A 27,687-nucleotide genomic window follows, 5' to 3' on the forward strand; every position below is an offset into this window, starting at 1 on the left:
TTGATTTACTCTGGATAGAGTAATTGAGAACATCTGTGCAACAATCTACAGGGGAATGATGTTATTTTGATCCCTCTGTGTATTCAGAATGGGATGTATTTACATAGACAAATGCATTCCTTTTGCTTAACTTCTTACTCCCTTTAGCCTGCAGAGCCAAAACAGCTAGAAGAGTGACTTGGAATTCATTATCAGAGGGGTAGCCGTGATAGTCTGTATCCACAAAAACAAAGAGGAGTCTGGTGGCACCTTAAAGACTAACAGATTTATTTGGGTATAAGCTTTTGTGGGTAAAAAACCCACTTCAGATGACTCCATGCATCTGAAGGAGTCGGTTTTTTACCCACGAAAGCTTATGCCCAAATAAATCTGTTAGTCTTTAAGGTGCCACCAGACTTCCTTGCTTACTCAGTACCAATCAGTAAATTCACTGACAGCACTGAGACTGCAGAGGTGCTAAGTGGCTTAACTGGATATGCTTATTTTCTCTTCTACAAGTAGCAATTAAACTCAGGCTATCTACTTCAGCAAATCCATACAGAATACTACTATGGCATGGGGAGAGGGATAGCTCAGTGGTTTGAGCATTGGCCTGCTAAACCCAGGGTTATGAGTTCAATCCTTGAGGGGGCCATTTAGGGATCTAGGGCAAAAATTGGGGATTGGCCCTGCTTCAAGCAGGGGGTTGGACTAGATGACCTCCTGAGGTCCATTCCAACCCTAACTTTCTATGTGAAGTGCACTCAACTAGATCTTTAGTTTAAGAGCATCATGAGGCAGGAATAGATGTGATCTGTGACAACCTATATACAACTGCTAGCATATGGAATTAGAAGAAATAAGGTTTGTTAAATGAACCAGTGCCTGTTTCACAACCCTAGCTCCTTTTTGCTACTTCTAGGGCTCTCTTTAGGCTGTTTCCTGCACAAATTTTCTTGCAGATAAAGTATACATTATGAAATTTCCATAGAGGTTCCTATACCGCCCCCATCACTGCTGTATCTGAGTGCCGTCCAGCCATGCATTAAGTGACATGATGGACATCTGCCATATATGGTTTGTTCTTTCTCTCATCCCGTCCCCAAGGGGAGGTTTGTGTGTGCAGTGTTTTGAGGTTTTGTATATGAACTTCCTGCTCTGTGTTTATACTGGAGAAGGAAAGGTCAAAGTGCATCTTGCTCTTGGAGCAGAAGTTTGTGATTGTCCTCCAAAAAAAATGAATGATCTTTACTTTCTAGAGCCTTACTCTAAGTTATCTGTACAGGCTGGCAGTGTTTTGACTTGTAACAGCCTACACTGTTAAGTATTGATTTGGCTGAGAAAGGGTTAAGTGGGTTCTCATGACTGATTGCCCCAACTAGATATAATGGAGGTAGGAGTGGCTCCACTCTCTAGGGCGTGGCTACGGAGCCTGGGGAAAAGTTTTGAGATGCTCTTTATCTTGTTGTTGGCTTTACTTTATTAATAAAGCCAAATTCCCCTGAAAAACGGGGGAGTTTGGCTTTCACACTGTGATTGCAGAGGAGTTTGGCAAAGGTCTCTGGTCATGCTGTCACTTCTACAGAATCTATATATAAACACTTATGTCAATGATACTAAAAATGCTCCACACTCTTTTTTTCAAAACTAAAGGGGTGGAGATTCTGCCATAATGACTCTCCCATCAATACTGCAGGCTAAGCTCTATAGCGTAGGAAAGTCAGGAAATATGGGATATACCCCCAAGCTCTGCCACTGGTTAGTTATGTACCTTTGGGCAAGTTAGTTTAGTCCTCTCTTTCAACCCCTGTAGAAAGGGAAGAAAAATTCTTACTCCGCTTTGTAAACTACTTTGAGATCTATGGATTAAAAACTGCTATGTACAGGACTGGGTCCTACAATGGGATTCACCCACACAGATCCTCATGCTTGTATGGAATCCCACTGCAGTCAGATGAACTTCATGTGGCTAGATACGTTAGCAGCATCAGCTCCAGAGTACAAATAATTGTTAGTCGCTTGAAGAAAAGTCAATATCTGATTATACTATTATATATTGATAATAGTATAATCATAGTATATCATAGCGATTTGAACAATAGAAATGAAATGATACCAGTTCTGGGTTACTGGTTTCACCTTGGAACAGACTGACAGTAATGAAGTAAAATTTTGTTTATTATGAAATGTCAACAATTACGACTGGACATTAAGAAAATACATCTGTTAAACAACTTTTGAACTGAATTACAGAATTTGACTACTGACTCTAATCCTCTAGAGACTATGGTTATCACACAGAGGAAAAGAGCTGCTATAAAACTTTTCAATGCTATTAACTGCATTTGGGGAGTTGGTAACTTACTAAAACACATTCAGAACGTCTCAAATGTAAGAATTTCTTCCTCATTTAGAAAAATAAGAATTGATCTAAACACTTATGTATAAAACATTCTGATTAGCTATGGATTAGTAGCTGGCAACTACGGGTGATCTTTCATCATTCTTCTTTATTCCCAAAGCCAGCTCCACCTGTTTCTCTCTTTACAATAAAAAGATACAGATAAATTACACATTAGACCACAAGCTTGGTTTACAACCAGATCAATTTCTCCCCTCCCCACCTCCACTGAACGTACCTGTAATTCTCAGCCAGGGTATTCAAACACAGGTCCTTTCAACATTAACATTACTGAGCTAATTCAATAGAACATCAACAATGTTTTAAATCCAGGATTTAGATTTAATTCAGTAAATAGAATGCAAGAATGAATTCTATCCGTGGTCTTTTTCTTGTCCTCCATGTTGAAAATGAAGGTGGTAGTCAATTTAACAACAAAACTTTGTAAGTACTTCGGGCAATCTGCTGAGAAGAGGGGTTCCCTCGCTACCTATTCTAACTGCTGTCATTTTAAACAACTCCAAAACTGATTTAAATCATACTTATACCAAAATAGGCACAGCAGAAATCAAACTGGTAACTCTTATTTCATGGACCTTTTTTCAGATCCTTTAACTTGCTGGACAATGACTTTCATCATTTTCTCCATTTTGGTTTTTGTCAGTGATTTTCTACAGTACCATATTTGGTCCCATATGCAGCACAAAGGTTTAGGAGATAAGTAAAATGGATCACGGTCATGATGCATATCCAATGGCCTTCTCTTAGCATACTCCTTATAGTCCCTGACTGGACAGTTGCCTGGATTATCAGGTTTGGCATAAATACATAGAACTGACTCTTCTGTGCTTGCCTGTGTGTTCAGATCATCTTTCCACTCCAAGTACTCTAATCCCTCCTCATTCTCTTTTAACACAATCTGCCCCCACCACAGATTTGTAGTCTGACTGTGTGTGTTTGTCCCAAAGCCTCGGATGATGTTTACAAGCATTAGGTGCAGAAATCCTTCGGGATGCATTCGACTCAGTATGCCCTTTTTACGAAGATCCTCTACATCTTTATCTGTCAGGTTTTCCAAAATATTCCAATCTCTCTCCCTCTCCTTCAGTGCTAGATGCTGGCATTTTACTTTTAAAGCTTCCTGAGATGCTGTGAACTCAGACCCTTTAATCACACTATACTCATACTTGTGTTCCTTGAGGTATCTGTCTATACTGCTCTGAAAGAAGAATAAAGAGTTGGCGGAAAACTCTGTGCCATTCTGCTTCCTCACTCTAGTATAGAAGGAGGCTAGGTAATTATCAAGGTCTGCAGGTGGCAGTGTGAAGATCTCACGCGTTTCAGAAGGATAATGTGAAGCCAACCAGTCTCTGAACATTTTTATATCACCAATATTACGAATTCTCTTACTCTCCGACTTCTTCAATGTCTCTAAAAGATAAGAGACAACTCTGTGGATAGAAAGAACTACAGAGGCTATCAAAGGCATGTAAGGTGATGCAGAACCATGTTCACCTTCCTTTTTAAAGCATTCAAACATTCTGGGACTACTATAATCCTGCTCCCTTTGTTTTTTGTTTTGCTTTTGTGATTGCATTCTCCCACCCATCCCACTGTTTTTCCACCTGTTGCATCCTGTCTGACGCCTCCGCTATAAGTTCTCTGGTGCAGGGAACTGTCATCTTTGTTATTTTTCTGTGCAGTGCCTAGCACAGTGGGGTCCTGATCTTAACTGGCATTCCTAGGTGATAACATATCAAATATTTAAAAGCTCATAATTCAAGGGGAGCAGGCTTAGGCGTTAATGAAATTTTATACCACTCACTGAAATTATGAAATTCATCCCTATACAGAGAGACATCTTAAGTTATATGCCACACTTAAGACCTCAAAATAGGGCTTAAGGTGGGACTTTAACTTGTGTGTTGGGAAGGGGGTGAATTTCACCCTGTATGATCTAAAAATTTAGATCTAAGGCCACAATCTGCAGCTCTTCCTTATGGAACTAGTCACGTCACTAAGGATTGCATGATTGGACCTGAAATGTGGACTCTGAAACTTGAGCAATCCAAAAAGGGATAGTGCATATAAAAATTCCTCAGATTGCAACTATGGTCATGCGTATATTTTATAGTTAAATAAGGCACAGTAGTGAGTCAAATTTTGTTCTGTTATGCTTAGGCAGTCCCCGGGAAATCAACAGGAGCTGGCCTGTGTGCAGATCTCAGGATGTGGCCCAGTATTAAGCTGCATTTATTTTACATGTTTGATGTGCTGCACAAGCCATTAAACAGATACTTCAAAGTGGTCTCCAGCACTGACGCTTCTTTATTAAAAAGGAGCATTCTAGTCATGGAACACAACTGTCAGCTGAAAGTTTGTTCTAGGGGCTGAGAATCAGGAAAAGCCCACTCTGTTTAAAATGGAACAAGTAAAAATATCTCTTAAAAAGGAGTGCCAGGATTCCAGCGGGCTTTATTTCTCAGATTGTTATAGAGTTGTCACATCTATATAGTTCCATGTAGCCTAGGAAGAGAATCACTTATGGTGAAATTCACCCCTATGCAGAGGGCCATCCCAAGGTCTATACATTGCCTAACCAAGGGGTTCTCGAACAGGGGGTTGTGAGGTTATTACAAGGGGGGGTTACAAGCTGTCACCCTCAACCCCAAACCCTGACTTTGCCTCCAGCATTTATAATGGTGTTATAAATTAATAACACTTTTTTATATATTTAAGGGGGGGTCACACTCAGTCTTGCTATGTGAAAGGGGTCACCAGTACAAAAGTTTGAGAACCACTGGCCTAACCCCTCAAGGTGGGATGTAAATGGCTTGAAGAGTAGGGAGAGAGAATGCCTGCCATCAGTTACACAGGCATACATCCTAGGGGCTTATTGGAATTCCGCTGCTACTGGATCCTTAGGTAGCACTTGGCAAGGAGGTCTTTTCTTTAGGTGTGGACCTCATCACAGTCATCCTCACCTTTGCTACCTTCAAGCTGGATTACTGTAATGTGCTCTGAGGATGACCCCTTGTTTAAGACCATTTGGGAACAGCAGCTAGTGCAGAATGTAGCTGCCCACCTACTGAGTGGGATTTCTCATAAGTAGCACACTACACCTCAGCCCCATTGAGTACACTGGCCACAGTGGTTTCCAGGTGAAGCTTAAGGTGGGTTTTCAAACCTGGGCAGCCCTTAAATGATTTGTGCTCCCACCCACCTTTCTCTCTCCTCCTATGACTTCACTTCCCACAGGCCATGTTTGATTGCCTTCAGGGTATGCTGCAAAGGTCCATGTGCTCTCCTGTGGGTTTTTTCCAGGTGTGAAGATGTGGGTGGTGAGTGGGGTTCTGGAGCTGATGGCTGTGAATGTCTCTTGTTGGCACCGAGTCATTTGGTACATGATTTTTGGTTTAATTACTATTGTTTCTGCACAGAGAGTATGGATCTACAAACCTAAATGTGGCTGCTCCTTTTTTATGAAAACGATTGTGTGGTCTACTTGAAAAAAGAAATGGTTTGTAAATCAAAAAAACACTGAGACTGCAAGCGAAGGCTGAGATTAAGATAAAATGGCTTATGACTCATTGTTCAGCAAAAACAATTCTTGCATAAATGTCCCCAGGTGAATTCACAGTGGCTCTTGATGAGATACACTATCAAGTCAATTTCAAAAGTACTCTAACAATGTATTCACCAAGTGTAGTCATGCTGCAGATTTTTAGTTGTGTAAAGGCTTGTCTGAACAAACACCCAACCTTAATCCAAATTCACGCTCAGGAGTAGACAAGCCTTAAAACACTATTCCAGTACTCTGTTCAGTCAAGGAAGAATTGTATCCAATCTTCTGCATCACAGAATCTAACAGCAGGTTTTTTCTGTCTTTGATGTACTAGCTAATTTAGCAGTATGGACATCTACCCTCTACTGGATGAACTGAGAATCATTCAGTCATGTCATAAGCCCTAACAATGGCAGAGATAAAGACTATATTTCTTTTAGCTCAGGTGGCTGGGGATCTGTAACTCAAGAACTATCCATGTTCTATCGTGGCTTGCTGTCACTGTGATATCTCAACAGTCACAATGTGTAGTTTACTGCCAACCATGAAATCCTAAGGGGCTCTGGATCTGCCACAAAATCTAGATATACATTTAGTAAGCATCACCCTGAATTTTCACATGTCTCTGGAGAGCCATCAGTCAGATAGAAGGAGTCATTGCACCAAATAATTGTGGAAAATTAATTAAACCTACAATCCCAAATTTTGGGACTGTTTGCCTGAACTTTCAAAAGATGGCTCTATATTTGCACCTGCATTTTTGCATGCATAAAAATCTTTTGCATACAGATCAGGTAGACATCCAGCTGCCTGATATTTATATGAAGCACCGTTGCAAGCAAAGGAAAATCAGATGCAAATGTATTTGCTCTACTGAATCCTCTTTAAAAACTTGGCCCTTTGCTGCTTACTTGATGGTTTTAATCACTAAATTAAATCAGTATGTAGATAACTGGCACTAAAAATTCATTAGCCACACCTATGCTAAAATCATAATTGTGCTCCAGATCACTTCTAAAATGAAGCAGATCCAGTCACTAATGGTTCCCAATATTTGGCAAGAAGGATAGTTTAACAGTTAGTACATACAAGAAGAAAATGGATGATGTACAGTGCACAAGGCAGGAACTGTTTTAAAAGCTACTATAATCACATGCCACATTTTAGTTATTCATCAAAGAGCATATTCTAATGAGGAATCTTATGACATTCTCATGTAAAAATGTGCTCTATGCTGACACATGGCATGAATGGCAAGAAGTGAATTTATTTTACAAATAAAAAAGTCTGTCTATTTTTAGTTACCAAAAAATTTTAAGATCCCAAATCATAACAGGATACACAAGACATAAACTTTTTTAACAAATTGCTTTAATATCTTTAGTGCTTTTAAGAAAAGGGGTGAAATTCTGGGATCATTGAAGTCAATGGGAATTTTGCTACTTACTTCAATGGAACCAGAATTTCCCTGCAGTTACTGCACTAAATTGTTTTAAAGATCAGTTCCTCTTTCTCTTTCCTGGGGAGACCTGAGTTCATAATCCTGGTTACAGTTTATTGCAGGGACCACATATTAAGAGGTACAGTGTGTGGTGCTATTGTGGTAAAATCAGTCTAAAATGTTCCAATTTAGGTAGTTGGCTTTAGCCACCCAAATGTATATTATAGGGCACCTAAATAAGTGGCTTGATCTTCGGAAGCGCTGATTGCTTAAGGCTCCTATTATGTCAGTGGGAGATTAGGGTGTTCAGGATCTCTGGCAATCTGGTGCTTTTATTTAGGTGCTCAGATATGGATTTAGGTGGCTAAATGGAGCCACACAAATTGTAATATTCTGGCTAAAAGAGACACATACTAAAAAAAAAACCACCCAGGAATAAAACTCCAGAAATCCTTACTTTTGTTTGAAGACACAGGCAGATTGTCCTCAGAGTTTTCATTCTCCAGAGTAGGCAGAGCTAAAGAAATTGCAGCATTCGGTGGTCCTGGCTGTTTGCTCTCCTCAGTAGGTACTTCAGCATGGTTCCCAGCTAGTCCCATTTCTGATGTGGCACACACAGATGGGCACAGCTGGAGCTGCTGATGGACAGCTCCAGGGAATGCAGTGTCATAGAAAGCCAGGAATGAGGGTGGCTCCAACTGGGCCTTTGTTTCCCTGTTGGAAGCAGGAAAGGGCTTTAACTGTTCTTTGGATGCTGTTGATTCACAGGAATTCCCTGCTTTAGAGGTTTTGCTTTTGGACTTTGTAGGATGAAGAGCTGCTAACTTCAAGCAGTTGCTTTCCAGGCTCCTATGATGGCTGTCTTCTAAAGTCTCCTGTAAACAGGGAATTACTGCAGCCTTTTCTTTAAAGACAGAAACTGATGTCTGGTTGGCTGCTCGTTTACTAATGACCTTACTATCTCTGTGCATTTGCAGTTCTTCCTCAGCAGATCCTTCTTTATTCTGGAATACTCTTTCAGAATCACAATTACTTCTGCATATTTGGTCTCCTGTATCTGTTTCAAATTCTTCTTCATCAGAGATGTCTTGCAGGTCCTCCCTGCTTTCTGGCTCTTCATTACCATGGTCAGTTTTGGCATGATAGTCAGTTGATGGAAGACTCAGCTCTGCAGCAAAGCATGACCTCATGGAGTAGCTGTCTTTCTGAGGAACTACTCCACTCTGCTTTTCTTTTGTCATTGTTATATCAGACATTACACAAAATGTGTCCTCTTTCTTTTGCATTATTTCAGGGGATCTGCTACATGATCCCATGTTAACTGAGTCAGCTTTCTTTTTTTCAAAAGGTGAGGCTACCCTGTATCTCTTTTCACTTAAATTATGTTCCACTGACCAGGAGTCATAGCTTCTGGACCTCTTTTTCTGTTCTGCAGCTTCCTCCCTTTCCTCCTGGCTTCTGAAGTATAATGCCCCACAGGGCCAGTGATATGCATGTCCAGATTCACATATCCATAAAACAGAATTGTCCCTGGTGGGATGTCCCATATTCTGTATAATTTCCAAGCTTGGGATTTGACTGCATATAGTTCCATGAGTATGTGCCCAAGTCACTAAATTAGATAGATCCATGGCAACTGAGCTGACATTGTTGTACATGTCATCACAAATGTTCTCGTTCTGCAAAAGGGTTAGAATTATCTTAAGACACGTAAGAAAAACAGGATGATTTTAGCAACAGTTAGCGGGAGCTGTTCTCAATCCCATCTATTTAAATTTTTAAATATTAGAATAATTAGCTTGATAAAACTTGTGAAACTTTTCAAATGATTTGTTTGAACAGTTTCTTTGCTCAGCTATAAGAGATGGGAGGGAATTTGTGGATGTATTTATTAACCTATTTGATGAATTTCACAATAGACACAACATACAGCTTGCACGTGTATCCTATGATCTGACCCTCAGCTGTAAGCTTGCTATCTTATGAATGGAAGACTCTGTTTCTGAACATGCATGTATTGGGTGAAACCATTCAGGATAGCATTCAGCCAATTTGCCATTCTGAAAATAATTATACCCATTCAAAACTAAAAAATAACTTAATTTATAAATCATCCCCCATGCACCAAGGTGTTCAGTGGCCCTGTACCATAACTTCATAATTGTTTTATATAATATGTATCTAATAAACAAAAATCCTTTGCCCGTTTTCTTACATAAAAATTCCCTGCTGTTTATCCTTGTGAGTGGTTTTGAGTTCATTTTGCATTCACATAAATATATATTTAAGCAAACACAGTTGAATGCCCAGTTATCTATGATGTAATTTAAAGTGTACTCACCATGCTGCTGTTTTTATTTGGAATATGCTTTCAATGGGGGTTCAAGGGATATTGACCATTCAAGGTAAAATGTCTCCTTTTATTTAAGTAGTCCTTTCTTTCACAGAACCTAAAATAAGTATCATATAGATTTTTACTTTTTTATTTTTGGAGGCAAGTTCCATTCCACTAAACTTTTCAATATTCACTGAGCACAAACTAAATGGTCCCAGGCTGCAAATACTTCACTTATGTGAGCAGTACCATTGAGCTTAATGGGACTACACACAGGAGGAGTTTTTCATGCCAGTTTAAAGGGAAACAAAATATTAATTATGAAAACAGAATTTTTAAAATGTAAATGTTCCTCTGTACTACTGGAAACCTGAACATAATAGCACTGTGATGGGTCTTGTTTAATTCTTCAAGCTGAGGAAAAAGCAGAAAAAGAAATATAAACAGTGAAAAGCAAATTATTAAAAGTTAAATAATTAACATTTAAAGTTGCTAGCTACACAAGTGAGCAATTTTCTGTGTAATTCCTATTTATCTCAATAGACTTAGGTGCAAATTTTAAAAGATTCTTCTGTCTATACATAGGCTCTTTTGAAAATCCTAGCCTTAATTAATTAACACCTGTGTGGGGGGATGGAGAAGAGAATCAGTCAAAGTTACTGTTAGTATGTATGTGGTTGTAGAGTCAAGAGCAGTGGTTCTCAAACTCTGGGTCAGGACCCCAAAGTAGGTCGCGACCCTGTTATAAAGGGGTCGCCGGGGCAGGTGTTAGACTTGCCTGGGCCTGGGGCTAAAGCCAAAGTCCTGGCCTCACTGCTCGGAGCCAAAGCTGAAACCCGAGCCCTACCACTGAGGGCGGAAGCCCAAGGGTTTCAGCCCTGGGCAGCGGGGCTCAGGCTATAGGCCCCCCACTTGGGGCTGAAGTCGTTGGGCTTCGGCCCCTCCCTCCCGCCCATGGTTGTAAAGCTCGGGCGGGCTCCTGGAGTCATGTAGTAATTTTTGTTGTCAGAAGGGGGTTGCGGTGCAATGAAGTTTGAGAACCCCTGGTCAAGAGGGTTTATTCAGGAAGAGCCTGTCTTCATGTACTCTGTCTTGCCTACAATGGCTCTCCCAGACCTGACGAAGAGCTCTATGTAAACTTGTCTCTCTCACCAACAGAAGTTGGTTCAATAAACAGTATTACCTTACCCACCTTGTCTCTACAATGGCTTCAGACAGCCACCCATCTACCAACGCTTGCGGGGGAAACGAGCCATTTGCTTTGATGTTCTACCTCTGGCCCCTTGCTGAACTCACTGGCCTGATTTTGGGCAGCAGGGCAAACAGAGCTGGAAAACCGACACCAAGGAGTGTTGGCTGGATAAAGGTTTTGGGGGCTGTTCAGGGGAACACACCGGCACAGACACACACCCGCTGGGGGGCTGAAGAGGGTAAGCTGTCCTACGTTCACCTTGGAGGATGGAGATGGTAAGTCAGGTGTGTGTATAGACTATTTTACAAAGCCTCTTTCTCTGATGCTTGGTTCCTCCTGTGAAGATTAAACAATACACTTTGGGGTAAGAATGCGGCGGGGTCACTATATTCCCCAGTGCTCACAGACTCCTGAAGGGGTACCGAACCCAGTCGGACTTGCTGGGTAAGCATGGTTGAGGTGCAGAGTACAGTAGCCCAGGGCCTGCTCTGAGAGTGGCAGAATTGCATGATTCCACCGCGCGCAAGCGAAAGGCGTGAGGCCTGACAGCTGTGGGTGTGCCCTCAGAGAGGGTTCAGAGGTGCAGCTAGCCCTGTAGTTGTGACATCCTGTACCCACAAAAAGCAGGTAGTGGGAGGGGGCTGGGAGAGCCTGGGGAGGGGTTGGCAGAGACAGACAGAGGAGCTGGGGACAGAGGGACAACTGGAGGGAGTCTGGGGCATCTGGGGGAGGCGAGAGGGTTACTGGGAGAGTGACCCTGGATGCGGGGGCAGATCCTGCTCCCCCTTGTCACCCTGTTCCCTCCCCGCTGCCTGGCCCCGGCCTCCTCCCCTCTGCCCCTCACCTCCCTCACAGGGGCACACGCTGCCCTGCCAGCCTCCTGCACCTCCACGTTGGCTTGGCTGGCCCCAGCCCGGGGAAGCGGGGGCGAGCAGGCCAGCTCAGGTGCTTGCGATTCCTCTGTCACAGCAGCCCCTGGCAGGCGGGAGGAGGAACTGCGGGGGAGCGCGCCGAGCCTGAAACCAAGCTCTGGGGAGGAGCCATTGGAGCCGCCACATGGGATGGATGCCATGCTGTCGGCCTGAGATTTGGCGCAGCGTGGGAACCGGTCCAGCACGAGGGACAGCAGTGCAGGCTTCCCCACAATACCCTGCAAATGTGCCTCAAGCATGACCTGAAGGGAGCCCATGGAAGATGAGGGGGTAGCTCCATCTTATTCAGTCGTTGGCCTGTCCCTTGGGACTGCCCAGCGAGGGGCTTTAGTGCTGGCGAGGATGAGCGTTCTGTGATATATGGGCACCTGCCCGCAGGGAACTGGACTGAGATCTACCAAACTTCTAACCAATTTTTTTTTTTTAAATTGCTGCCCAAATCCTATGGGGCCAAGCACCTCAAAAAGTGAGTAATAGAGACACACTTTACCAATGTACAACTTCCAAATAACTCAGTTTTGATGCTCTCGCAGTCTAAGGCTCTGAACTAGCAAGGCACTGAAGTGCACATTAAAGTTAAGCATGTGCTTAAGTCCCAGTGACTCAAAAATTAAGCATGTGCTTTGCTGAATTCAGGGCCTAAATGAGGGACAGATCAAAAACAGTGAGAGAAATTTTAAATATACTGTGCCGAAAGCCCATCGTCATAAGGGGGAAGGCGGCTTTAAAAATGGCCTAAAACAATTAATCAAAAATAATGAGGGAGATCTTGTTCCAGATGATGGGGACTAGGGTTAATAACCAAATGACAAATACCTGAGAGGAACATTGAATGAATCTGCAGCAGCTCAGCAAGTTAAGGACAGCTCTCACAGGAAGGGAAACAAAAGTGCCACGGGTGCCTGTCTGCAGCTCCCCAGCACTCGGTCACATAAAAGGGTGTCCCATTTAAAGAGACAGTGCCAGATCAAATTCTCTCTTGCCAAATTTATTTTACCGCCTAACAGGGAATAGGTAATAATCAGGAGAACTTTTCCTGCTTAGGCGGGAAAAGTCCATTATGTTAGCAATGCTATATCATTGCCCCACTGGGTCCCCTTGTAAAGCTCTTTTGCACAAATGTATCTCACTAGTGTGTCTCTCCAGCTTTTCCTGTTTATGGCTTTCCAATGATGACCGGGATAGCTTTAGCCTGGAATAATGTTTCTAACTATGCTGGGCATTTGAACCACATGTAAGGCTAAGATTTTCAAAGGTGCTTGAGGGAGTTTAGGTGCCCATTCCCACGAAAATTCATTGGCTCCTTTGAAAAGTACTGCCTAAAACATTTTAGCTGAAACCATGTTTCAACTGAGTCTTATACCACTTCAGCCAATGTACTTTGAACCCAGGGCTTGTCTTAATTTATGGCAGGCATTACACTGAGCCAACCATGATTCTTGTCCCATTCTTGCCTATGGGTCTGTTCCTGTTCCCATGGATGTCAGTGGGAGTTATGACACTGACTTTAGTGAGTAGTTTCCCCCCTAAAGGGCTGCACTATCTGGACAGAGCAAAAAGAACTTCCACGTCAATACTTTGGCATTTACAATTGCTGTGGAGCAAGGGTAATAGAAACAGAAGCTTTGCCTAGTCATAAAGCATGGAATTATAACTTGGCAGCTGAACTTCTTGATTGCTATCATGTCCTTCTCGAAATTGGCCCTTTTGATCTCCCTCTGTCTGTAAGCATGTCTTCCCTTTCCTGATCTCTCCTAAAAAGTCCTTTTATTTTGATACTTCGCTCCTAATGAAACTCCAGTGACCAGCTATAGTATCTTCAGAGTCCAGTTCTGCTCTGATGTTGGTGTCAATCTGGAGTAACTCCATAGAAATCAATGGGGTTACTCTGGATTTACACCAGTGTAACTGAGAAGAGAGCTCTGCCTTTACAGTGAAATATTTACTAAATGAGTCAGATCCTCACCTGTTATTAATCAGCATAGCTTCATCAAAGCCAATAGAGTCACCCCAATGCACCTCAGATCTGGCCCAATGCCTTTTTTTTTTTTTTAAATCTTTATAAATAGCAGTTGCTGCTTCAGTATCTCTGTCAGTGTGAATACTGGGGCACTTTAATGATATTCCAGCAAGCACTTCCATCTGATGATGGACTTGAGTCTGAACAGGATATTCCAAAGTTTTAAGGTAAATGCTCTCTTCAGATGAAATGAGCAAGGGTTAAAACTACAATTAAATAAACCCCACCCTCACCAAGAAATGAATTTACATAAAGAAAAAGAATGAACCTTCTTACGGCTATAAGAGTCTGCTTTCTTACAGTCCTGCTCTGAATAATTGAACAGTCAAGATGTCAGTTTCTTATCTGATAACTTTTTCCACTCGGTATTAAATATGGCTGACAGGTTTCAGAGTAACAGCTGTGTTAGTCTGTATTCGCAAAAAGAAAAGGAGTACTTGTGGCACCTTAGAGACTAACCAATTTATTTGAGCACAAGCTTTCATGAGCTACAGCTCACTTCAGCTTATGCTCAAATAAATTGGTTAGTCTCTAAGGTGCCACAAGTACTCCTTTTCTTTTTGCAATTATGGCTGAGTGTCCCTAGCCTCTGTTTACCAGCAGCTGGGAGTGGATGACATGGGATGGATCACTTGATGATTCCATCTGAAGCACCTGGCATTGGTCTGACCCAGTATGACTGTTCTTATGTAAGATAATTTAGGCTTGGCATTTTCAAAGGGCCTAAAAGCAGTTCTGCAGAAAAAGACCGGGGGATTACAGTGGATGAGAAGCTGGATATGAGTCAGCAGTGTGTCCTTGTTGCCAAGAAGGCCAACAGCATATTGGGCTGTATTAGGAGCATTGCCAGCTGATCGAGGGAAGTGAATATTCCCCTCTGTTCGGCACTGGTGAGGCCACACCTGGAGTATTGCATCCAGTTTTGGTTCTGCCACGACAGAAGGGATGTGCTGGCCGCCCTTCCCGCAGCCCCCATTGGCCTGGAGCGGCGAACCGCAGCCAGTGGGAGCCAAGATTGGCCGAACCTGCGGATGCGGCAGGTAAACAACCGGTCCGGCCCACCAGGGGCTTTCCCTGAACAAGCTGCGGACCGCCTTTGAGAACCACTGGTCTAGACCATCCCTGACAGGTGTTTGTCCAACCTGTTCTTAAAAATTCCAAATGGTGAAGATTCCACAACCGCCCTAGGCAATTTATTCCAGTGCTTAACCACTCTGACAGTTAGGAAGCTTTTCCTAATGTCCAACCTAAACCACCCTGGCTGCAATATAAGCCCACTGCTTCTTGTCCTATCCTCAGAGGTTAAGAAGAACAGTTTTTCTCCCTCCTACTTGTAACAGCCTTTTAACAACCTTTTATGTACTTGCAATAATCCATCTTCCATTACTGAAGAACTGGAAGAGGGATGCAGGATGTCAAAGTGCATTTCTCAAAGATATTAAAGCAGTATTGTCAACAAAAATGATTAGGGAACTGGAACACATGAGTTATGAGGAGAGGCTGAGGGAGCTGGGATTGTTTAGCCTGCAGAAGAGAAGAATGAGGGGGGATTTGATAGCTGCTTTCAACTACCTGAAAGGGGGTTCCAAAGAGGATGGCTCTAGACTGTTCTCAATGGTAGCAGATGACAGAACGAGGAGTAATGGTCTCAAGTTGCAGTGGGGGAGGTTTAGATTGGATATTAGGAAAAACTTTTTCACTAAGAGGGTGGTGAAACACTGGAATGCGTTACCTAGGGAGGTGGTAGAATCTCCTTCCTTAGAGGTTTTTAAGGTCAGGCTTGACAAAGCCCTGGCTGGGATGATTTAACTGGGAATTGGTCCTGCTTTGAGCAGGGGGTTGGACTAGATGACCTTCTGGGGTCCCTTCCAACCCTGATATTCTATGATTCTATGATTCTATGATTCTAACTCTCAAAATTTTCAAAAATCTCATGATATTTTTGATCTTCCTTAAAGCACCAGCTTCTGGAGTCGTGTCCTCAGCTTTAATTTATTTAAATAAATTTCAGTCCTTATGGTTGCAGAAAAACGCTTGAGCTCAAAAGGCAAAAAACAAACAAACCCCAAAATCACGATTTAAAAAAAATGATGCATTTTGGGGGCTTGACTCATTATTCTTAAATGCTGGGGTTGGCACTCCTGCAGTAGTAATTGTTTTCTGACTTAAATTTAACTTAAAGGTGTGTTTTGTATTTAACAATTTAGGTGGCAAAGTCTTGCTGAAATTTACAGCTGAAGAAACCTGTAAATTAACAGATCTCCACCAGAGGCTGCTACATTGTTAATAATAATAGTGAAACCTGGCTAGGAAGAGCCAATTGATTTCAGTCCTATTTTAGTCTCTCACTCAATCCAGACAGAAAGCATTCCCTTTGTGCAGGGTAGGCTGACTTAGAATCATAGAATCATAGAATATCAGGGTTGGAAGGGACCCCAGAAGGTCATCTAGTCCAACTCCCTGCTCAAAGCAGGACCAATTCCCAGTTAAATCATCCCAGCCAGGGCTTTGTCAAGCCTGACCTTAAAAACCTCTAAGGAAGGAGATTCTACCACCTCCCTAGGTAACGCATTCCAGTGTTTCACCACCCTCTTAGTGAAAAAGTTTTTCCTAATATCCAATCTAAACCTCCCCCACTGCAACTTGAGACCATTACTCCTCGTTCTGTCATCTGCTACCATTGAGAACAGTCTAGAGCCATCCTCTTTGGAACCCCCTTTCAGGTAGTTGAAAGCAGCTATCAAATCCCCCCTCATTCTTCTCTTCTGCAGGCTAAACAATCCCAGCTCCCTCAGCCTCTCCTCATAACTCATGTGTTCCAGTCCCCTAATCATTTTTGTTGCCCTTCGCTGGACTCTCTCCAATTTATCCACATCCTTCTTGAAGTGTGGGGCCCAAAACTGGACACAGTACTCCAGATGAGGCCTCACCAATGTCGAATAGAGGGGAACGATCACGTCCCTCGATCTGCTCGCTATGCCCCTACTTATACATCCCAAAATGCCATTGGCCTTCTTGGCAACAAGGGCACACTGCTGACTCATATCCAGCTTCTCGTCCACTGTCACCCCTAGGTCCTTTTCCGCAGAACTGCTGCCTAGCCATTCGGTCCCTAGTCTGTAGCTGTGCATTGGGTTCTTCCGTCCTAAGTGCAGGACCCTGCACTTATCCTTATTGAACCTCATCAGATTCCTTTTGGCCCAATCTTCCAATTGGTCTAGGTCCTTCTGTATCCTATCCCTCCCCTCCAGCGTATCTACCACTCCTCCCAGTTTAGTATCATCCGCAAAGACTTAAAAGAGTGTTTACACATCTCCCTTTGGCGTAGGCCTAACAAGGAAAGCAATGTCCTGATTCTGATTCAGAGAAAATCTTACTACTAATCTGTGGTCCACTCTTCCGCTAAACGTAAACTTTGCAAGGGTGAAAATACCCTCCTAAAATACTGTTCTCCATAGCTGCAAAAAACCACCCAACTACACACATGAAGTACCAAACACACCAAAAATAGCATTAGATTAATATAAAGTCCTAGACTTAGCTTTCCTGGCTGCTCAGCAATGCTGACTTTTAGCATTAAGATTGCAAGCTTCTTGCAATCTTAATGCTAAAACTACAGTGCAATTCTAGGTTGACTAATAGTGTTATTTTAGATGAATACAGAAACATCTCCATTTATAATCCTTGTATGTGATGGGTTTGTATCTTAGTTCTTTTGAATCTGGCTGAAACTTGGCATAAAACTTCCTCAGTCTAAGGCTGCAGATTTTGTCCCTTAAAAAAATCCCTTCTGAATTGGGATAGTATGTGTGTGTATATATAATTCTGTCTTTCTCTCTCTATTCTATATAGAATTCCAGGTATTGCTAAGCAAATTTTTTTTTTCAAAAATTCATCTAAAAATAGTGAAGTAACACAGGCCACTTCCCTAGTAATCTATTAAAAAAATTAAACAGTGCTTTATATTGGAGAGAACACATTCCAGTGGTTAGGGGATTAGAGTGGGAGCAATTGGGCAAATTTACTTTTCTCCACCCCACTCTGTGCTTCACTTTCCCTATATGTAATTTGTGGGTGATACCCTACCATTTTAAGATGCTTTGAATAAAGAGTGTTCTGTTAGTTATTTAGTGGGGAAGATGTGCCTTGTAACAAACCTCTGTTTTTTCAGTGAGACTTTGCCACCTAAATTGTAAAATACAAAACACATCTTTCAGAGTAGCAGCCGTGTTAGTCTGTATCCGCAAAAAGAACAGGAGTACTTGTGGAACCTTAGATTATCAAATGTATTTGATTGTAAGCTTTCATGGGCTACAGCCCACTTCATCAGATGCACAGAATGGAACAGATAGTAAGAAGATATATACACATACAGAGAACATGAAAAGGTGGAAGTTGCTATACCAACTCTAAGAGGCTAATTAATTAAGATGAGCTATTATCAGCAGGAGGGGGGGAAAACAACACTTTTGTAGTGATAATCAAGATGGCCCATTTCAGACAGTTGACAAGAAGGTGTGAGGATACTTAACATGGGGAAATAGATTCAATTTGTGTAATGACCCAGCCACTCCCAGTCTCTATTCAAGCCCAAGTTAATGGTATCTAGTTTGAAAATTAATTCCAGTTCAGCAGTTTCTGGTTGGAGTCTGTTTTTGAAGCTTTTCTGTTGCAAAATTGCCACCTTTAAATTGGTTCTGAGTGACTAGAGAGGTTGAAGTGTTCTACTGAATGCATCTGATGAAGTGAGCTGTAGCTCACGAAAGCTTATGCTCAGATATATTTGTTAGTCTCTAAGGTGCCACAAGTACTCCTTTTCTTTTTGTTCTCCTACTGGTTTTTGACTGTTATGATTCCTGATGTCAGATTTGTGTCCATTTATTCTTTTGCATAGAGACTGTCCAGTTTGGCCAATGTACATGGCCGAGGGGCATTGCTCCAAGATTCATAGATTCATAGATATTTAGGTCAGAAGGGACCATTATGATCATCTAGTCTGACCTCCTGCACAATGCAGGCCACAGAATTTCACCCACCACTCCTAAAAAAGACCTCACACCTATATCTGTGCTATTGAAGTCCTCAAATTGTAGTTTGAAGACCTCAAGGAGCAGAGAATCCTCCAGCAAGTGACCCGTGCCCCATGCTACAGAGGAAGGCGAAAAACCTCCAGGGCCTTCCAATCTGCCCTGGAGGAAAATTCCTTTCCGACCCCAAATATGGCGATCAGCTAAACCCTGAGCATATGGGCAAGATTCATCAGCCAGATACTACAGAAAATTCTTTCCCGGGTAACTTGGATCTTACCCCATCTAAAAACCCATCACAGTCCATTGGGCCTATTTACCATGAATATTTAATTACCAAAACCATGTTATCCCATCATACCATCTCCTCCATAAGCTTATCGAGTTTAATCTTAAAGCAAGATAGATCTTTTGCCCCCACTACTTCCCTCGGAAGGCTATTCCAAAACTTCACTCCTCTGATGGTTAGAAACCTTCGTCTAATTTCTAATCTAAATTTCCTAGTGGCCAGTTTATATCCATTTGTTCTTGTGTCCACATTGGTACTGAGTTTAAATAATTCCTCTCCCTCTCTGGTATTTATCCCTCTGATATATTTATAGAGAGCAATCATATCTCCCCTCAACCTTCTTTTAGTTAGGCTAAACAAGCCAAGCTCCCTGAGTCTCCTTTCATAAGACAAGTTTTCCATTCCTCGGATCATCCTAGTAGCCCTTCTCTGTACCTGTTCCAGTTTGAATTCATCCTTCTTAAACATGGGAGACCAGAACTGCACACAGTATTCCAGGTGAGGTCTCACCAGTGCCTTATATAACGGTACTAAAACCTCCTTATCCCTACTGGAAATACCTCTCCTGATGCATCCCAAGACGACATTAGCTTTTTTCACAGCCATATCACATTGGCAGCTCATAGTCATCCTATGATCAACCAATACTCCAAGGTCCTTTTCCTCCTCCATTACTTCTAGTTGATGCGTCCCTAGCTTATAACTAAAATTCTTGTTATTAATCCCTAAATGCATGACCTTACACTTCTCACTATTAAATTTCATCCTATTCCTATTACTCCAGTTTACAAGGTCATCCAGATCCTCCTGTAGGGTATCCCTGTCCTTCTCTAAATTAGCAATACCTCCCAGCTTTGTATCATCTGCAAACTTTATTAGCACACTCCCACTTTTTGTGCCCAGGTCAGTAATAAAAAGATTAAATAAGATTGGTCCCAAAACTGATCCTTGAGGAACTCCACTGGTAACCTCCCTCCAACTTGACAGTTCACCTTTCAGTAGGACCCGTTGTAGTCTCCCCTTTAACCAATTCCCTATCCACCTTTCAATTTTCCTATTGATGCCCATCTTATCCAATTTAACTAATAATTCCCCATGTGGCACAGTATCAAACGCCTTACTAAAATCTAAGTAAATTAGATCCACTGCGTTTCCTTTATCTAAAAAATCTGTTACTCTCTCAAAGAAGGAGATCAGGTCACCAAGACGCTTCAGCAACCCTCTCACAGGGCAACCATAGCCTTTGGACAACAGTACAATGGCCTCATAACACATGGAGTGATAGGAAAGTCTTGGAATAAATAGGGAAGAAGGGGGGGGGGGTTTGCTCACTGTCCTTTAAAAATGACACAACAGCTTTCCTATGTGCTGCTGGCATGATGCAGGAGTGAAATGGGAAGCAGAAAAGAAGGCAGCTTCTCCAAACTCTGGCCAACATTCTCAAAAGTGTGAGGGGAGTTGCCCTAACAGGAATTTTTAGTTATTAAAATTTTAGTTAGACTTTTTAGTGTCAAAATTGCCTGAGTACATAATGCTGGATGCGGTTTTCAACAGTACCCTGAGAAATTCCATGTTTGGGGGCATTTCTATTCAAACCAAAGGTGCGTATTCACTTATGTAACTAATCACCTTACATATGCGAATTAGGCCTAGATCTTCAGTGGTGAGCAAAAAGAAAAGGAGTACTTGTGGCACCTTAGAGACTAACCAATTTATTTGTTCCGATGAAGTGAGCTGTAGCTCACGAAAGCTCATGCTCAAATAAATTGGTTAGTCTCTAAGGTGCCACAAGTACTCCTTTTCTTTTTGCGAATACAGACTAACACGGCTGTTACTCTGAAGTGGTAAGCAAGGCTCCTGAAGATCTGCCTTTCTATCTTCCCCCTTCAGCTCACACGATGGCTTCATTGTGAGCCTATGCATCTGTATGACCCATGCCTCAGTGAGGGTGAAGAATGTCCTATGAAACTGAAAGACCCTCTTAGGAGGGTACAAACTCTTCTATCTCTGATCCTTTGCTTGCCATCTACTTTCCCTGAGATGTCTCATGATATTCAGCCCCAGTGTGGTTAGACACTGTCCCGCCTACCCCTTGCCTCTTCTAGCTCTATCTGAATCTCAGCTCTGCCTCTCGTTCCCTGAGCTAATCTACAACTTCCTCAGTAAATCCAGTCTGTCTTTCTTTGTCCATTCACGTCTGTCCCTCTCTTGTGTGGGTGGGGTGGCGAAGGAGAGGGTCCTCTCACTGTGATGTCTGTTTTCAGCTTTGCACAGACTGCAGAGTAGCCAATGAGCGACTATTGCTCAAGAACCTTAACCTGCATTTCCTGATTTAGAACTTGTCTGCAGAAGAGAGTTGAACTAGTTTAATCATGAGATGAATTTAAACTAATGGAGTTATATCAGTGCAAACTCATGTGTGGGCACTCTTATTTTGGTTTTAATGTTTTGGGAGGGTTTTGGTTTTTTTCAGTTTAGCTTAAGATGATTGGGAGCAGGTTTAAATAAACTTGAAAACACTTAAATTGTAATTATGGACTTAAATTAATGTCCATACAAGGATTTGCACCACTTTAATTAAATCACTTTTTGAAACTCTAATTTAAGCTAAACAGGTATAATCTTCCAATGTAGACAAGGCCTAGTTGTGTCTCTGACGTGACTGCCTTTGAGCACCTGCACCAGCCCTTCAGTGTCCCAGGCCCTTCTGAAAATACAGTTTGGCCATTCATTCTTCTGCCCACAAACCCACCCAACCCTCCATTTGGACTGCTTCAGCCAACAGGCTCACTGATAACAATGGCACAACTAAAAACCAATTTCAAAAATCACCCGGGCACTCTGCTCAAAAGGCTATTTGCTTTTAGAAACACAGGCCTTATTTGTTAGAGGGGCTGGATTGTAATCAGAGGGATGCTCTTCTAAACCTTTTTGTTTCTTTTATGACCACTTGTGAACTTAAGTCGTCAGGTATGAAGCCTAGAGAGAATCTTGCTGACTGACTTTTTATTGTTGCTGAAGTATCTGACCAGCTTACAAATACAGAAGTAAATGTAGTACTATTATAAAATGTAGCACTATTTAAATATAACTCTTACGGTCTGATTTTAAAGTCATTAAAGAATTCAATTAAACTACATTTAAAATAAACTAAAATTAAATCATCCTCCTGGAGAAATATTGTAGCAATATTGTAGCATTGGCAAGGGCATCATTTTCTGAGAAACCTGCAATACATGGGTACTATGAAGTCAAAGACAGATATACACTGTATTAAAGATACCATTTTGTTTTTTTGGTTTAAATTGTTAGTTATGGTTTCAAAGTTTAATCTCACTGATCTATGCTGTGCCTGCAGAACATGCACAAGCATGTAATGGTGTATGCAAACTAGGAAGCTGATCTTACAAATGACAATTGTGCATACACATACCCAGACTTAATGATGCAATTACCTAGTTTTGCGAACATGGATTAAGCCCTTATGACTGACATTTCAGGCCCAATTCTGTAAGGTATTAAGTACCTCCTGCATGGTGCTATCTGTCTTTATGTTTGCAGTATACTCACTGCCATAGTATCTAAGCATCTTAAACATTTGAAAGGATATTATGTTGTTTGTCATTCCTTTAGCTGTTTGAAGTCTGAGTGCCCCCAGTTCTCACTGACTTTAACATCTTGCAGGATCAGTCCTTTTGTCCTCAATATTCTTTTAATGCTCTAAATGCTTTTAATAGGCAGCAGAATTGGAAATATGCACTACACTAACTTCGGATGAGTTGAAAATTCAACATAAACTAAATAACAGCAATTATTCCTGGCATGAGGCAAGCAGCAGCATTCACTTTCAGAGACAAGCTGGAAATGTGAAAATAATTTAATGTGAATATATGGTCAGCCTCTCTTGCATTAGATCCATTGTTTAATTTATTTATGACACAAGCCATTTCTCTTAATGCACTTCCATGTAGATAGTTCAAGTAAGAGTAATGATAGTTTAATTATCAGACCAAGACTGGAACATTTGTTCTCAACATTTTTCAGCTGAAACATAAGCAAATCCTCACGGTACAACAGAAACATCGCGTAGCTTTGGGAACGAAGCACCACTGTGTTTTTCCATGACATTACATCCTTCAGGAACATATGGGCCGGCAAACAGAAGACTCCAGCTGCATAATTATGGCACTGACAAACCAATTGAACCTCAGCAGCTGCCACTGGGGAGGTTTAATTCATTCCTGGTATTCTTGCCTTTTAAACTTAAGTGGCACTAGAACAAACACATCTTTGATCCAAGTAGGAAATCACTTGGAGCTTGATGTTTAATAGAGTTTAAGATCTGGGAAAATGATGTCTTGATTAGCCTGTGTGACAATGCAGGACTCATGGCAGGCATGGTATACACAAGGGTTTGGTGTCTGAACTCTATTACTCTTTTGGACATACTTGAGTATCTATGTTACTATGTCGATACAGAGATGATTACAATAATACTTTGTGTTTCGTTAGCACATGCACTGAGCATCCCTGACTCTGCAGGGAAGCTTAAAGGAGCTATACAACTCTCACAACAGTGCCAGCTGACTGCTTCCAAACAGGGCAAAGACCTCTCTGTAGCCTGGACAATAGAATGAAGGGGGCTGGCATAGACCACCCCACCCACAACTCCCTGTGGGGACCACTTAATTTCTCCTTTTATCTCCCATGGCAGCTCCACAGGGCTTACAGCCTCAGGCTTACAGCAGCCTCCATAGGACTTGTACAAGGAAGAGAGAGGGCACCAGGATCCCAGTCATCAGGTGGGCATGGGAGATCACTGGCATGAGCTCACCACCCCATCCAGGAATTTATGGGTCTACTCCATGCCCTTTCTATGCCTGCCTAGCCATCCTCAGGATTACTCAGGGCAGTACAGAGCCCCAGTGTGCAGGGTACAGAGCACCCCTGCCATTTACTCTTGCAAAAGATGCTGTCAGTATTTATCCCTAAGAGAAAGGCGATCCGACTTCATTTTGATGGAGTGTAGTTTTTTCACACAACATAAGGATGATTCAGTGTGTTGCATTAGATAATTCAGTAACTTATGAGATGCTTAGATACTATGTGATGAGAGAGCATATAAGTACATTAAATAAATGGAAGACCTCCTCTGATGGAACTAAAGTGTCTGATCGTAACTTTGTTGATATAATTTCATGGCAAATATTAAATAGCCATATGAGAACTCCTCACACAGCTGTGTAACTATGTAGTGTGTGCTCCAGGACGTGCATTATAACTTGCAATCTTAGAACTAAATCCTACCCAGAATGAATCTGGTGGAGGGGGGGTAGTGGTGAATTGCCAGCTACACGTTCAGCATGAAGTTGTTCTGCCCCACCAGGGCAGGATGTCTCCGAACACATGTTGTTGCTGATGGCAGCATATGATCTACTCAGTCAGAACCTAGCCTACCCCTTTTCCTGCATACCACACCCCTGCAGACCACAGTACGCAGCCTTGCGTGTTATGGGTGAGTTATGATAAAAATGTAATTAGGATAAGGAAGGGCAGGATTTAGCCCTAATGCCACAGCAATGGAATGTGCATTTGCAAACCTTGCAACAGTGTAGTTATTGAAAATCTAATAAATCACATCCATAAAAAGACCAATAATGATTCAGTGAATACAGTCAGAGAAAACTTATCCTCAGAGTTCATTCATTAGAACAGTTCATCAGTCTCTGGTTGTGAAACATATTAAGAAAGGTGCCAGTACTCTCCTTCTGAAAGGACAGTATCAAGCGTGTATTTTTAAAAATAAATTTCACTTACCTCTTGCGTTTTAACAATATTCCGCCTACATACTTGAGGCATCATTTTAAAAAATCCTAAATACATAATGTTTTCAAAGGCTGCTTCAGAAATGCTGATAAGAAAGTTCCCAATCAAGCCATGATTGATCAAATTCGTTGGAGGATTTAAATTTAAAAGAGATGGAACCAAGTTCTTCTCCTAATTAGTTCAACTAAGAGCAGAATTTGGCTCATTCTCAGGGCAAATTTTGACATCTTTATACAAGATAGTGCGTAGCTTGCAGATATGTTTGTCTATAAAGGCACAAAATAAAGAAATTCTCTGTACAGGGCCCCAGTTTCATTTACATTTGCTGCATTCAGATCTTGAAATTCGCCTGTTGTAGTCATCTAGCGTCTGTGTAATCCCCAGTTAAACAGCAGATGCAATGGGTGCTGACCTGCTGTCACAAGCACACAGGTGATGAGCTAGCATTTCAGTGAATGATACTGCCATCTGACAGGTGAGAGATGGAGAACCCGAAGAAACAATGTATGAGCTTTAACTCTGAGTTGTGTTAGCCTTCTCAGTGGTGGCCAGATGCTGTTTCATCTACCACTCTGATCACTTTCACGCTGTCAGCTTGTGCATTCAAGTGTTGAAATAATTAATACACCTCCATGGCCTGCTAAGAGGTTTGGGGAAAACTGGGTTCTCAGAATGATTGAGAACAAACAAGCCTAGGGTTCTGGGGCTTGAGTTTCTGCAAGATACACAGAGACACTGGGATCCTAACCTGCACCAAGACTTTCCTTTATTTAAAAAAACCCAAAAACTGGCACCATCATTAGAGGGTACTAAAACTATAATGGGTGTAGGGAAATGGACCAGAATGCTCTTTCATTTTTAACAGATTTGCAGCCATGTGTAAGTGACTGAACTGTGCTAATCTTTAATTGAAGAATTGCCTCCTGATAAAATGTCTAGCAATGCAGCTATGCAAAGGAGAACAGAAAGAAAAATGATGTTTATTGCTCTGCCTTAGGATAGTACACTGAGATGTGCTTGCAAGGATGGATGTTTGTATAAATAAATGTTCATTCTTGACTGTGGAATGCAAACTATGCTGCGGGGTTGGAAACAAACCACTTTGTAAAGCTGAGGCCAGGGTAAGGGAAAGACACAGGGATTGCAGGGGAGACATTCACATTCATTTTTAGCAACTTAGAACAGTTTCTCAAGCATTTTTGACATTTTAAATTATGCTGTGGGGGTCTATTCCAAGAACAAAAGTCATGCTTTTTCAGGGGACTAAAGGGTAAACAATTAAGAAACTTAATGCAGATCAACCTAACCGTGGTTTTACTGGTTGTGGGATGGGAAACCTAGCTTCAGCACAACTTCATAGCTCATGCTTCGTGGACAAATGGACTTCAGATGAGTTATCTAAATCATGTGCAAGGGATAGTGGATTCCTAGGGAGCTAGGGCCCAATCCTGCAAACACTTTCTACTGGGATAGTAACTACTACTAAAAGTAGTCCAATTGCATTGAACAAGGCAAGGAATGGATGAGTTCATGCTGTTGCTATTTGATCAGAGAATTTCCTGCAAGGCTGGGAAGCAACACATTGCTGTGTTTATATTGGCCAAGTTAGGACCTGTTACTCTGGAATGGAAAAAGGCAGAAACTAAATTTTTTTTTTTTTTTTTTAGACAAAATACTTAATTCTGCTGAAAGGCATTTCCACAATTTAAAAATCACAGAAGCCACAGGTTTTTTTTATGTTCATGATTTTCTACTAACCTTGCTGGCGCACCTTTCATAGTTATACCATTGACAAGGGCGTGATGAAATATCCACCCACCTTCCTTACTGAAGAAAGACCGGGAATTAGAATATAGTGTATATAATATAAAAATATTATAGTTCCTTCTATTTGGCCTGACTTTGGTTAGGTCTGGCACTGGAGCAGAATGCGCTCCCATTCATGACCGAGTACAAATATTACTAAATAGTAAAGGAGCGGTTTTGCGCACACACACCTGCTCTAAGTAGCTGAAGTATGTTTGATATATACCACATTTTGAGTGCTAATGAATAGAAGACAAGGACTGCTGTGGGTACTTGTACAATATATTCTATTACAGTTAATGGAAAGTCACAGAGGAGGTATCCAGCTCTTGTGCAAGAATCAGTCATTAAGGGTATGAATTATTCAGTGATAATCCACACAGCATGTGCTATATGCAAACTCAAAAGGGGCCATATCCCTAACCCAACAATCCTATTGTTTAATTTCCTTCAGCACATAACAGATGTATGACAGGCAAGTAAACAGGACTATTCAAACAAAATCATGGGAGAAGCATACATAGGAGCAAATTGCTTTGTAGCAACAAGGCATTTTTTGAAAGAGTTGAGACGCTGCAGGCTGGAGAGAACACTACTGTAAATTGGGTCACCATTGCAAGGCCAGCCTCTAGAATAAGACATTTTTTTTGCCCAAGGTAGCTTTCCACAACACAGTTACAGGATTCCACTATGATGAAAAACTGGGAAATAGTTTTGCAGGAAATTAAGAGTGTGGGGATGGAGATGAGTTAAAATTATGAAAACAAAATTAAAAAAAAAAGAACAATGTCAAACAGAAGAGTTATACTGGTCCATATCTAATATGAAAACCAATATCTCTATGATCTGGACTAGTCAATAATAAAATTAATTC

The 27,687-nt window shown here is 41.7% G+C and overlaps 2 protein-coding genes across 4 annotated transcripts in view; both read right to left on the minus strand.

The window, feature by feature from the left end:
* Positions 1-2,165: 2,165 nt before the first annotated feature.
* Positions 2,166-27,687, minus strand: part of LOC140903126 (uncharacterized) — a 32,377-nt gene continuing 6,855 nt past the window's right edge. Inside the window, exons 2-4 of one of the 3 annotated variants that reach the window (XM_073323932.1) lie at positions 9,728-9,836; positions 7,844-9,065; positions 2,166-2,521 (exon numbers count right to left, since the gene is read on the minus strand). In XM_073323932.1, the coding sequence (XP_073180033.1) occupies positions 2,490-2,521; positions 7,844-9,065; positions 9,728-9,730 (1,257 nt within the window). In that variant the 5' untranslated portion in view covers positions 9,731-9,836 and the 3' untranslated portion in view covers positions 2,166-2,489. Of the gene's footprint in view, positions 2,522-7,301; positions 9,066-9,727; positions 10,136-27,687 lie in introns of those variants that run through there. The other 2 variants (XM_073323930.2, XM_073323931.2) reach the window with 2 other exon arrangements.
* Positions 2,889-7,133, minus strand: LOC140903127 (uncharacterized protein KIAA1958-like). Its single transcript, XM_073323934.2, has one exon. It carries the CDS (start codon positions 3,987-3,989, stop codon positions 2,964-2,966), a length of 1,026 nt encoding a protein of 341 aa, XP_073180035.1. The 5' UTR covers positions 3,990-7,133; the 3' UTR covers positions 2,889-2,963.

This window comes from Lepidochelys kempii, chromosome 25 (genome assembly GCF_965140285.1).
Source record: "Lepidochelys kempii isolate rLepKem1 chromosome 25, rLepKem1.hap1, whole genome shotgun sequence".
In the NCBI taxonomy this organism is placed as follows: Eukaryota; Metazoa; Chordata; order Testudines; family Cheloniidae; genus Lepidochelys; species Lepidochelys kempii.